Here is a 12,784-nt window from a genome sequence, read left to right as displayed (position 1 = left end):
CGTAAGTATTGTGCCATAAATATGTGTACCTCGAAAGCAATAATCAAATTCGCCAACATCTACTTGAATCAACAAAAAAAAATAGAACTGAAGGTTCTAAAAGTATTTTTCATTCTAATATAATATTATATCATAACACTCGTGTCTCCGTAACAACAAATACATACCACAAAACACATGTTAGATAGTTAATTCTAAATCAGATCTGTTTCTCTAATTTTATATTTTTATGCATCATGTAGAAGTGCTTCCAATATCCACAAAAAGTCCCAAAAAACTACCTTATATGCAGTATTGTCACCCAAAAGAACGCCTTATATGCTTTACCAAAAAAATCAAAGTCTTATTGTATTCAACAATGGCCACGACGTTTTGCCATACCTTGAAATCGTTTACTAATCTTTTCGTTGCTGATACTGCGAAAAATTTCTCGTTCAATATATGTCACTAGACAGTCATTCAAATACTCATCACCGATACGATTTCGTAGACGATTCTTCACTATTTTCATTGCAGAAAATACTCGTTCAACGGTAGCTGTAGCAACCGGCAATATCAAAGACAATGTAATCAACAAGTAAACAAGAAGATATACTATATCTCTTTTCGTCTCAACTATTTTCTTGGCAAGCCCACTAATTCCATCCAACTCAAAAAAATCGGTTCTTGAAAGAACATCGTGAAGAAAGGTGTCTAGTTGTCGTTCTAGTATCATGATTTCAATTTCAGAAAAATCAGATGGATATAATTTGGCAAGACGAATTAACGCACCTTTGTCAAAAGCTGAAAAATATTGCTTCGATGAATCGATTCAAATGCGACATGCAAAGAAGCAACTCGGTGTTCACTTCATCAAAACGGTCATTAAGCGCTGCAGTTTGCATATCAATGACATTGTTAAACAAACCCACTTGAAAATGGTGCAGATTTGTCTGTTCTTGTAAATTACGTCTACCTCTCCCAAGTGGTACATACAGAGACATCATTTCAGTGACTACAATATTTGTTTTAGCACAAAAAGCAGAGATATCATTCATAAGACTATCCCACCCACCATCTCGCATGGTCTGTAGTTGTTCTTTAGATATCTTGACCAAATTCATGGCATTCACAATGTCTTGGTCTTTCCGTTGCAATGCTTGCGACGACTCGTTAGTGACTCCTAACAAAGTGCTCACCAGAAACAAAGTAAATACAAAATCAAATGTCAGCATCAAGATTAGATAAACGTATGCTTTTCCCCTCGCTTCCTTAGCACCTTCTCGACTGACAATCTCCAACATGTCTAAAATTGATGGAAACATCAAAATTAAACTCAACAGTGTGTTGTAATGTGTACCCCAACACGTGTCTGAAGGTCGTTTGAGGAAAGTTTCTTGATTCAATCCCGAGCCACTTAAACGTTCACCTTTTTCAACAAGTTCAACCAATCTAGCCAATTCTTTTTCTCGAAGAACATCTCTGCGTTTGCAAGAGGCAGAAACAATAATAACAACTTCACTAACTATAGTAAAGAACAATGCAACCTCGCCATGCTTTTGAGCAACATTCATTGATGCCAATTGAAGCTGATGCCAGAAATAATGGATAACACACGTCGTTTGAGGCAAGTTATTAACTTCCGTCTGATAATACATCTAAAATTTCCTACAATTTATGGGTTCTTTTTTTTTTTTTTTTTTAATTTTTAGAACAAGAAAATTTTCATTGAAACTGATTATGAACCTGATGCATAATGAGCATCCTCATGCAGTAGAGGTATTACCACAGATGAAATATAATCAGTCCAAGTATGATTGAGTTTGTCTACTCTAACTAGTTTAATTAGATAGTGCATCAGCTATTTTATTTCTCTCTTTCTTTCCTTGTCAACTTAGACGCAAATCCGAAGATGTATCCCCGCTATTAATTTTTAATTTCCTCCAGCATTTTAATCTTCAAATTATCTTTCTTCCAAAGCTTCATAATCATTTGGTAATGCTTATGATTTTTGTTTGAGTATGATTTATCTACAATCATTCGGTAACGCGCACCTTATTAACCAACATACAAATTGCATATACAGAATTCGTTACGCATAATTTGTTAAGTGACACATAATCTGTCACAGTAATCGAATTTAAACAGCCGCAGAGTGTTTTGCATTTGTATTTGTTCTCACGCAAAATTTATCAGCTGGCATATAAATTGTAACTAGATTTGTGCCCGTGCTACGTGTCGGGCCTATATTTTCTTTTAACTTGGTGTGTGCGGAACTTTGTTATGCCCTATGGCGATGTATTTTTGATTTGGCAAGCGCGGCGCTTCGCCCCACCCCGTGACAATGTATTTTTTATTTTATGTGTGTGGGGCTTCGCCCCGCCCCTTGACAATGTATTTTTGATTTGACGAGCGCGGGGCTTCGCCCCACCCTGTGGCGAAGTATTTTTGCGCGCGGCTTCGCTCCGCCCCATGGAGGTGTATTTTTGATTTGGTGTGTCGGGACAATTACATTAAATAGGTGGATAATATCTGTAGATTTTATTTGTTTACTCCTTTTAATTTGGTGTAAACAAGGCTTCGCCCCGTCCCGTGGAAGTGCATTTTTGATTTGGTGTGCGCAGGGCTTTTTCCCGTCCGGTGGAGATGTATTTTTGGATTTGGTGTTGCGGGCAAAATACATTTTATAGGTGGAGGACATGTGCAGATTTTATTTATGTTTTCTTTTTATTTTCGTAGAAAATATATGGATATTTTTCCCTTTATATATTAATTTGGAAAATACAGTAATTACTCGATATCAAAATTGAATTTGGACTTCCATAAAATCCAAACACGGTAAGTTATGGTTTCCTTTAAAGTTTGTAATTTTTGAACCAGCCATATATTTCAGGTGTCCTCACAAGAATATTATCACTTAATGAATTCCAAATTGAATTTGGTTTCCTTTTTTTAATTTTTTTCCTCTTCCTTTTAAACCAATCATGTGTTGCCAAGTGTCCTCGCCAAAACGCTCGTTTCACAAAACACACAAAAAGCATATTACGGCCAAAAGGAAGCGAGGATTTCCTCACCGTTCAACGTGAGAATTTTATTTGCCTAGGCCTTTAAGTCTTTAGACTAGATTTGTGCCCGTGCTACGCACCGGGCATTTCTCTTACTTCCACTTGGAGTGTGCGGGACTTCCCCTCCCCGTGCAAATGCATTTTCTACGTGATATGCGCGGGGCTTCATCCCGTTCCATGAGAATCCATTTTTTATTTGGTGTATCGGGGGTTTCGTCCCGTCCCGTGGCGATGTATTTTTGAATTAGTATGACGGGATGAATAGCGGAAAAAAGATATAAATAATGTGCAAATATTTATTTATTTATTCCTTTTATTTTCAACAAAAAATATGTGTTTTTTATCCTTTATGTTGGTTTGGAAAAAGAGTTCTAATATGCTAGTTACACAACTTGGGAATTGAATTTGGACTTCTAATTTTATTTCTTACAGTACTTGGATGCGGCTAACTTATTTTGGAACTTTCAGCTTGTGATCATTTGTTTAATTGAAACATGGTAAGAAAAAATCATCCATCGGTACTTGAAAGAAAAAACAATTAAAACACCAAATCGAAACATATAGTGATACTAATTAATTGAAACCTTTAATGATACTATCACAGTCAAAGGAAATAAAAATTCCATGGTTACTATTCGAACTTAAATTTCATATGTGGAACTAAATTTCAAATGAATCTACTCCTGAGTAAACGAATATCAACACAGCTAAACGTTCTTCAAGTAGAGACCCGTCACTACCAAAAGAACTAAGTAGTAATATTGTTGTCTCCTATCCTTTTAAAAATGCTCTTTGATTTTCTTAGCATCAAAACGTGGTTATCTTTCCCATTTTCTTGAATTCTTTAGCTTCTACTGCAGCTTCTATCACCTCTTCATCTGTGTATATCTGTGTTGCTTCAGGTTAAGTTAGACACCGGATTCCTAGTCAATAACTTGTGGCTGATTTACCTACGTTTGCCTGATCTGAGTATACGTCTTGTAGATTAAAAGCTAAGACGGCGGCAACTCCAATCCTTCTCGACTTTATCGGCTTAAGAACTTCGCCAAATCTTCAACAAATTTATGAAATTAGTTTTTGTATTTCTGAATCTTTTCGACTTTTTTTCATCATGCAATAATATGCAAGATTTATTGTTAATAATTTACATATTGAGTTCTTCATGATTTTTCTTTCTATGATAATTTGTTACGTTAATATTAATCAAGAACGTGTTTATATGCATGTGCAGGGCTATTAACTACGATGATGATAACCAAGAACTTACTGATGAAGATATTCAGTTCCTGAATGAATATCTTAACCAAGCACTTCTTCCTCATGAAGGTCTGCAGTTCTTCAGTGATTTTGATAACCAAGAACTTCTTGCTGATCAAGATCCACAGTACTTAGGAGATTTTCATGATAATGATGTTCCTGCCGTAGACCTTAGGGAACTTCCTCCTGGTTTCGTGTTTAATCCTTCGGATCAACAGTTGTTGTCTATGTACTTGAAGCCGAAGATAGGAAATCCTGAAATTCAGTTTGCAGTCATGCCTTGTATACCCGAGATGAAAGTTTATGAATATCATCCTAAAAAGCTTCTAGGTAAGCACATCGTTATTTATTCTTTTTCAATTAATTTTTATTGGTTAATTACTATGATTACGATATTGATCGTTTGTACGTTTCATTGTATGTTTATTACAGAAAGGTACGAAGAAAAATCAGGGTATTTCTTTACTCAAAGAACCAAAAGGTGTGCCAATGGAAACAGACCAAATCGAACTGTGGAAGGACATGGGTACTGGAGAATGTCTAGAACCACGGAGCCGGTCAAGGAAGGCAATACAGAAGTTGGGGAGAAGAGCGGCCTCGTTTTCCATACCGGTCGTCCAACTGATAGTAAAAGTAGTACAAAAACCAATTGGGTGATGAAAGAGTACCATATGGTAGTGAGTGGACATTGTGTAGGATCTATTTGAACAAATAGATCGATTTTGGATTCATGGTGTACTTAGCCACTGTAACCATGGTTTTACCAACGGCAAGTCGTGACATATTCAACATTGGCTTGGAGAGAAGAAGTATATTTGATTGAGAAGGAAATAATAACAATATTTGATGGGTAAGGAAAGGACGGGTTTTTCATCCTTATGGTTGAACATAGTCGGGACTCGGGGTAGATAGATTAGGGTGTAGGCAATACCGAGAAACCCATAACCAAAAAAAAAAAAAAAACTAAGAATGTAATTTTAGGTTTATATACGAGTATCTTGTTCTGATTCTGCTTTGCCTCCTAAATTACGAAGTAAAAACCCGGAAAAAAAACATCAACAGTGTGATTTGGATTCAGAACAGAGAAGCAAGAAAGAAACACAGAAGAAAAGAATCAAGGAAGCAAAGTTCTCAGGATTTGCGTGGGAGAGTTATTCTTGGAGGAATGAATTTAGCTGGATTTTATATATGAATACCTTGTTGTGATTCGGCTTTGCCTCATAAATCGTGAATAAAAACCCTGAAGAAGAAAATCAACAATGTAATTTGGAATCACAACACAGAAGCAAGAAAGAAACCCAAAAGAAAAGAATCAAGAAATATACACACCCTTCTTCCCTGTCTGCTGCCATTGTTGCAGTCTTGCAGAGAAAGATGCCGAAACAAAGAAGTGGAGGAGATGCCAAACAAATTGCAGAGTTTTTATAGGTTTCGAAACATATTAACACTTCTGTTTCCTTATTAAACTCTGTCGTGGAATGCCAAATTGATGTAGTTTTTAAGTGGTAGTAAAGTTCGTTCAACTCGGATTATGTAGACTCTATTTTAGACTCAAATTAAAATAGAAAACTTAAAAAGAAATTGTATTCAAGTTTATAAAAAGCACTGAGACTTTGGATTCCACCAATCTCCAATTTTTATGTGATTTAATCTAGTCAATATTTATGCAACTCTTTACGTTTAAAGTGATTCTAATATTTTTGCCTAGACAAGTAGATTCTCAAAACAATAGTTGTAAATAGAAAGCATGGACCATTAAAAGAGTTAACCTAAGCATGACCTATCAATTGAGAACACAACCACTTAATCAGAATCATATATTCGATTTCAGTTCAGTGCAAATAATCATAAAAGAATTACGAAAATTAAATTAAATAGAATTTACCACATAATAATTGGAAAAATGGCTTCCTCCGTCGCCTCAACAATGGGGTTTAGCTCCTCATATTAATCACTTGCTCAAAATATTTGTTTATGGTTCAAAAGTTGATTAAAAGATGAAAAACTATAACTCTGAATGTTTCCAACGGTGTATTGGAGTCGCAAAACGAATGACTGACTGTTACAAAGAAGTTATTGTAGCAGAGTTACAAATTTGAGACGCTGTTCTTATTTGCAACGGATGTTCTTCAGCAGCAGCAGCAGCAGAAATACGGGTTTCCTGCAACTTGATCAATTCGCCTCTGTAGTGTTACAAACTCCTCTGCGACTGCTCCAATAACTTCATTTTTTTCCCTGGGACTTAAATACACCTTTTATACTATTTAGAAACCTAAAAATAGCGATTAATTCTCTCTTTTTCTTTTCGTGCAAGCCACGGCAATAATCTCTTCTACCGACTTCCTTAATCGTTTCTGAGACTTCCAAACCATCCTAAACTCTTCCTTAGATAGAATACTACCTTAGGAAACAATATCACGCGTTTAGTCTCCCTGGAATTCCTAAAATAATTCCACAAAGTTTCCGTGCAAAACTCAAACTATGTTTCCTAAAATTATTTTCTCCGAAACGGAATGAAAGTATCACTTTTCCCGAAACAGGGCGAAAGTATCACTTTCCCGAAACGGAGTGAAAGTACCACTTTTCCTGAAACGGGATGTGAAAGTATCATTTTATCTAGAAACGGAAAATTAGTCAATCCATAAACCAAAATATGGTTTCATGATGTGTTATGCATCCTTTTTGGTGGTTTGCATAACGGCTATGCATTCAATTTTCGAGAATTGTGCCTAAAAAAATGAAAGTATCATTTTTCTTGAAACGAAGGGAGTACATCGTTTTATTAGTTGCAACGGAAAATTAGAATTTTGCTACATAAATTAGTATGTCTCATTTGTGGTGGTTTGTATAATGGATATACATTTAATTTTCTAAAATTGTGCCTAAAATGATAAATACTTCCGATTTTTCATAAAGCTCTAAATTTGATATTGTTGTTTGTACTTATTGCATACATTTTTTTATAACCTTTCCAACGAGATAAAATTTGTTAAATTCCAAAACACGGATTTTTAGATATGTTATATTAAAGTTTGCTTTCCAAAATATACCCCTGAAAAGATAGGATACACAAGGAACATAATAATTCAACTGAAAGGGAGCGACATTTTCTATTTTTGGGCCCTTATCATTTTTAATCTTTTTGTGTGAATTGATCATTTAGATTTTACAAAAAAGTGGACATATAAAAGTCCTCCCTCACTTGGTCTGCCAATAGGATGGTATAATCCAAATTTTTGACAATATTGGAAATACATATACCGCCTTTTATAGATGGAAATAAACATGCAAGACATGTTGGTTTTTCATTCTCACGCACAATTTATTAGTAGCATACTAATAATTGCAAATACCGGAGGAGAAAATAACATTACACAGACTCCATGCAGAACAAGGATTGCAGCTATAAGTTCACTGAATCTATTTTATAAAGATTAAAAATGCAACAACTAGCCGGATCTCCATAATAATGAAGCCTCAAAATGGATACACAAACAAAACCCACATAAGTACAAACATACTCAGAAGTCATTTAACTTTTATCAATTCAATGAGATCTGAGTAGTCCATCGTTTGCCTTGGACATTCGATTTTACTTTCGGATTTTCTTCAGGTAAACTGGATTTTCGGATTTTTCGGATTTTACTTTTATCAAAACCCACATAGTTGATTTGGTGTTCTTTTCAGGTAAACTGGTAAAAGTCGATGGGATTTACTCTTTTAATTTTCCTTAGACATTCGATTTTACTTTCGGATTTTCTTCCTAGGCCTTTTGTCCTTGCGTTTACAGTTCCTAGACCATTTTAATTTGATGATTTTAATCTGATAACCGTTACTTCGCCTGTCTTGTCTATGGATATTGCTATGTATCTTAATATTGAGTTTTGGTACTGTGGTTTCATTTTCTCAGTTGATCTTTTTCTGCTTTTGTATTGTTGTCGTTTCTTTCACGACAGTTTTATGATGAAATTCCATTTTCTTCTAGCTGGAATTGATCGTTTGATCTTTAATACATTAAGGGTGCTCTTCTGTTTCGGTGTTAGCTTGTCGCCGGTATCAAAGTTTTCACTGTAGCTTGTTGTAATTGCAAGTAATCATTGTAGCTTGCTGTAGTTGCAAGTAAAATTGAAAAGGCAGAAAAGTATACAGGGTGACGAGCGGGGTGGCGTTGACTAGTAGATTAGGTGTCCTTTTGTTTTTTCCTTTTCTTAACACGTATACAGAGTTAGCTTAGGTGGTTTTTTAGCTTTCTCACCCTAGATGGATAGGTCTTCTTGTTCTGGGCCTTGTTAGTGTTGAACCTTTTTACACGATTTTTGTTAATCGTTAGTAATCGGTCTTTAGGGAGCTAATCCGTATTTTGCGTATAGTAATCGTTAGTAATTTTTGTTGATTTTTATTTCATTTTAACTTGTTTCAAAAAATAAATAAATAATAATAATAATAATAAAAAAAAAAAAATTGTTTTCCCCACCTTTCAAAACCACGCCCTAATCCTAACGTGGTTCAAGAGCGCTCGTCAACGATGCCAGCCTAGATAAGTAACACAAATTAAAGTCTCTTTTATTTATTTTAGTATAAAAAATTTGCAAATTAATTCGAAGTTGTTTCTAGTCATTCCCACCGTACCAAGTTTAGTTTGGGACCGGTTAGCGAGTTTCTTCCTTGAAGTTTTCTATTAATAAGCCTTACTCACCCAACTTTTTTCCCATATCTGTGGTCACTTTGAACCCAAGTTCGATCCCAACTACAACCTTTTAAAACATGTGTCAAGGCCCAAATTTTTACAACAATCTGTCCCTTCTTATTCAAATCACCCAAAACGCTATCCAAGCCCAAAACTATTCTAAACCAAAAATGAACATTCTAGCCTGGAATTGCCAAGACATCAACAATCAAACTTCAATACAACATCTACAAGATATAGTATCATTGCACAAACCCGAGATCCTGTTCCTTTCGGAAACTTTAGCAAATGACCGACATATGTCGAATCTTGTGCGATCACTTCAATTCCAAAACCTAACCTCCGTTCCCAACGTAGGTCGTAGAGGTGGACTATGTCTCATCTAGAACAACGTAAACATTCAGGTACTTCTCCAGTCCCAAAGTTACATTCATGTCATTATTACTCCCCCAGCTCCGGCACAACCATGGCTCTGCACAGGCATCTATGGTCCTCCTCATCCAGATGCAAGAATATATTTTTGGCAAGATTTCCCAATAATCTTCCTAAATCACAACAACTCAACTCCTTGGCTCCTGATAGGGGATTTTAATGACATAATGGACCAATTAGAGAAAAAAGGCGGCAGACAAGTCACATATAGTCAGACTCAACCGTTCCTAACAATGATAGATCAAATAGGTTTCATCGATCTAGGATTTCGAGGAGATCCATTTACTTGGACAAACAACCAACAGGGTCAAGACAACATCATGGAAAGACTGGATAGAGAAATTGCAACCCAACACTGGCGCACAACGAACCCTCATGCTGCAGTCACCCACATTCGAAGGATTGCATCGGATCATGCGCCCATCTTGCTACACACCAAAGCAATTGACTGGCAAGGGCAAAAAAATTACAAGTTTGAGCATCTATGGCTGACACATCCACAACTCAAGAAAATCGTCGAATCCGCATGGACACGACAAAGCGACTCAGATTCTGCCCTGGATCTTTAACTCAGGTTAATCACAACAGGACAAACACTAATGGACTGGAACAAGGACACATTTGGACATCTTCCAAAGTTAATACTCAATTCAACAACACAAGTTAAGATGGCTCAACATCAATGTGCTATTCACATCGGAGAAGAACTAAATTTCTGGATAAATCATGAGAAGGAGTTGCGCAAGCATCACCTAAATTTACTTCAATGTCATGCAACATACTGGCAGAAAAGGTCCAGAATACAATGGCTCCAATTTGGAGACAATAATACAACCTTCTTTCATACCAAGGCAACCATACACCGAAGCCGCAACAACATAAAGCAACTACAGGATCATCAAAACAACTGGGTCAGTGATAAGGATCAAGTGATCCAGATCATCCTCGATCATTTCACCACTCAATATTCATCCCCAAGCACAACTCTGGACGAAGAACTCTTTGAAGATATAGCTCCACGATTGACACCTTCACAATCTGACCAGCTCTCGGCAGCCGTAACCGTAAAGGAAAGTGCTACTGATCCAGATGGATACACCAGTAAGTTTTTTAAAGTTTTCTGGGACATCACGCATATTCAATTAATTGCTATGGTTCGAAGTTTTTTCGATAATTTAAACATCCACCCTCTCATGAACCATACAAACATTATACTAATTCCGAAAGTTGACAACCCAACAAAACCATCCCAATTCAGACCTATAAGCATCTGCAATGTCAGCTACAAAATCATTTCAAAAATCCTAGTCAACCGCTTACGCCCTCTTCTTCCATTCTTAATAAGTCCATATCAGAGTGCCTTTGTCCCTAAGAGATCCATACATGATACATCACAATCGCCAGTGAGCTATTTCATCATATCAAAACATCTTCAACCACAAAAAACCCCAAAATAGCTCTTAAACTTGACATCCAAAAAGCTTATGATAGCCTGGACTGGGGATTCATCAAAAAAGCTTTTACAAAACTAGGCTTTCCATCAATATTTGTGGAATATATCATGCTATGTATCAAATCGGTAACTTACTCAATCAACATCAATGGTACTCCGCATGGATTCATTACTCCTACCATAGGCATTAGACAAGGTGATCATATATCTTCCTACATATTCATTATATGCGCGGAAATTCTATCAACAAATCTTGCCAAATTGGAGGCAAAAAACTGGTTCAAGGAATCCGGATATCAAAAAAGGCACCCCCATCCTACACCTAATGTATGCTGATGATTTACTCATCACATATACAGATACCCAGGAAAGTAGCAACCACCTTCAGAGAATTCTTCAATTATACTGTTCTTCAGCTGGTCAAATTATCAACGCAGCAAAATCAACCATCATTCACCGACCAAGACTACAAAAACAACACATAGATACTATTCACCAATTCTTCGGCATGTCAACCACATCAATCCCACATATATACTTAGGAGTTCAATTCAAACACTGGAGGACCTCAAGTCACATCTTCGAACCACTACTCCAGCGATTGGCACGCAAAGCTCAAGGATGGATCACAAAATGCCTTACCCCTGCAGGTAGACTAGTCCTAATAAAAACCTCATTAACACCAACCTCAAATCACCTCATGCAAACACAGATTTTCCCAATCCATGTTCACAAAAAAATTGATCGAATCACTAGGAATTTTTTCCGGGGTCATGATTCTTCGGTCCGAAAACTTCACCCATTAGGATGGAACAAGCTAAACAAGCCAATAGCGGAGGGAGGTATGGGCATCTGGAAGAGTAGTCATCACAATAAATCTCTTTTCACGAAATTTTTTGGAATATTCAAGACCAGCCACATTCCATTTTCTCAAGCATCTTCAACGAAAAATACCTCCACCATTAGCCTATATTGCAAAGTACAATTTCAATACCTACTACCGCAAGCCCGCAATAGAAACAAATGGCATCTCTCATACCAAATATCAAAAAGCATATATTTCACCAAATAGGAAATGGTTTAGATACCCCTATCCAAGATAATTGGATACCTCACTTTCAAAACCTTGATCCAATCCAATGCGCTCCTATTCAATATGTCGCAGAATTAATCGACCCCATCTCTCATAACTGTAATCACGATAAGTTAAACATCCTACCTGACACTTCCACCCAAGATATTATAAATATCCACCTTCCCCTTAACAATATCTCAGACAAAATTATTTGGCCCCACTCTAAATCTGGTAAATACACCACAACGTCCGGGTACAACTGTCTAATCCAGCAAGAAATCAACTCTCTTCCACAACCTCACCCTCAACCCCTTCCAAACACAAAATTCTTGTGGACCTTACCGTGTCCGCCAAAAATACGGCTTTTCTTGTGGAAAGCTATAAATGAAGGTTTGCCAACCTTCTCTCTACTCCATCACATCAATCTTTCCACTTCCAACCTCTTCCCCCGTTGCAACTCTGAGCCTGAAACAACCAATCACATGTTGATTCATTGTCCGGTGGCTCTGTCCTGCTGGAACACTCTCTCTAACCGCATATCAACAACCCATCCCCAAGGTAACCTCCAACCAATTCTCATAACCACCAAACAACCATTTCTCAACTACTGGAAAATCGAGGTAATACCTCTTCTATCACATCCTGTTGTTTCCTCTTGTGGTCTCTATGGACAACCAGAAATGAGCTAGTTTTCAATCAGACACACTCCACCCATGACGACATCCTGGCAAGATCTTTCGCACAACAACATGAATTTGAATGGGCAAAAGTGACCTCCCCTCCAGTTCTCCCCGGGGAGCTTCCTTGCAGATTGAAAACAAACATAACAAAATCTT

At 36.8% G+C, this 12,784-nt stretch overlaps 1 protein-coding gene across 1 annotated transcript; it reads right to left on the bottom strand.

Moving 5' to 3' along the window:
• Positions 1-776: 776 nt before the first annotated feature.
• LOC113327863 lies at positions 777-1,553 on the bottom strand. Its single transcript, XM_026574985.1, has one exon. It carries the CDS (start codon positions 1,551-1,553, stop codon positions 777-779), a length of 777 nt encoding a protein of 258 aa, XP_026430770.1.
• Positions 1,554-12,784: the final 11,231 nt, after the last annotated feature.

This window comes from Papaver somniferum, unplaced genomic scaffold, assembly GCF_003573695.1.
Source record: "Papaver somniferum cultivar HN1 unplaced genomic scaffold, ASM357369v1 unplaced-scaffold_107, whole genome shotgun sequence".
Lineage (NCBI taxonomy): Eukaryota > Viridiplantae > Streptophyta > Magnoliopsida > Ranunculales > Papaveraceae > Papaver > Papaver somniferum.
This window is presented reverse-complemented; position numbering and strand designations above follow the sequence as displayed.

What these genes read in the sequence shown, in the direction of transcription:
- LOC113327863 (XM_026574985.1), bottom strand. Translation starts at nt 1,553, where the DNA reads ATGAATGTTGCTCAAAAGCATGGCGAGGTTGCATTGTTCTTTACTATA.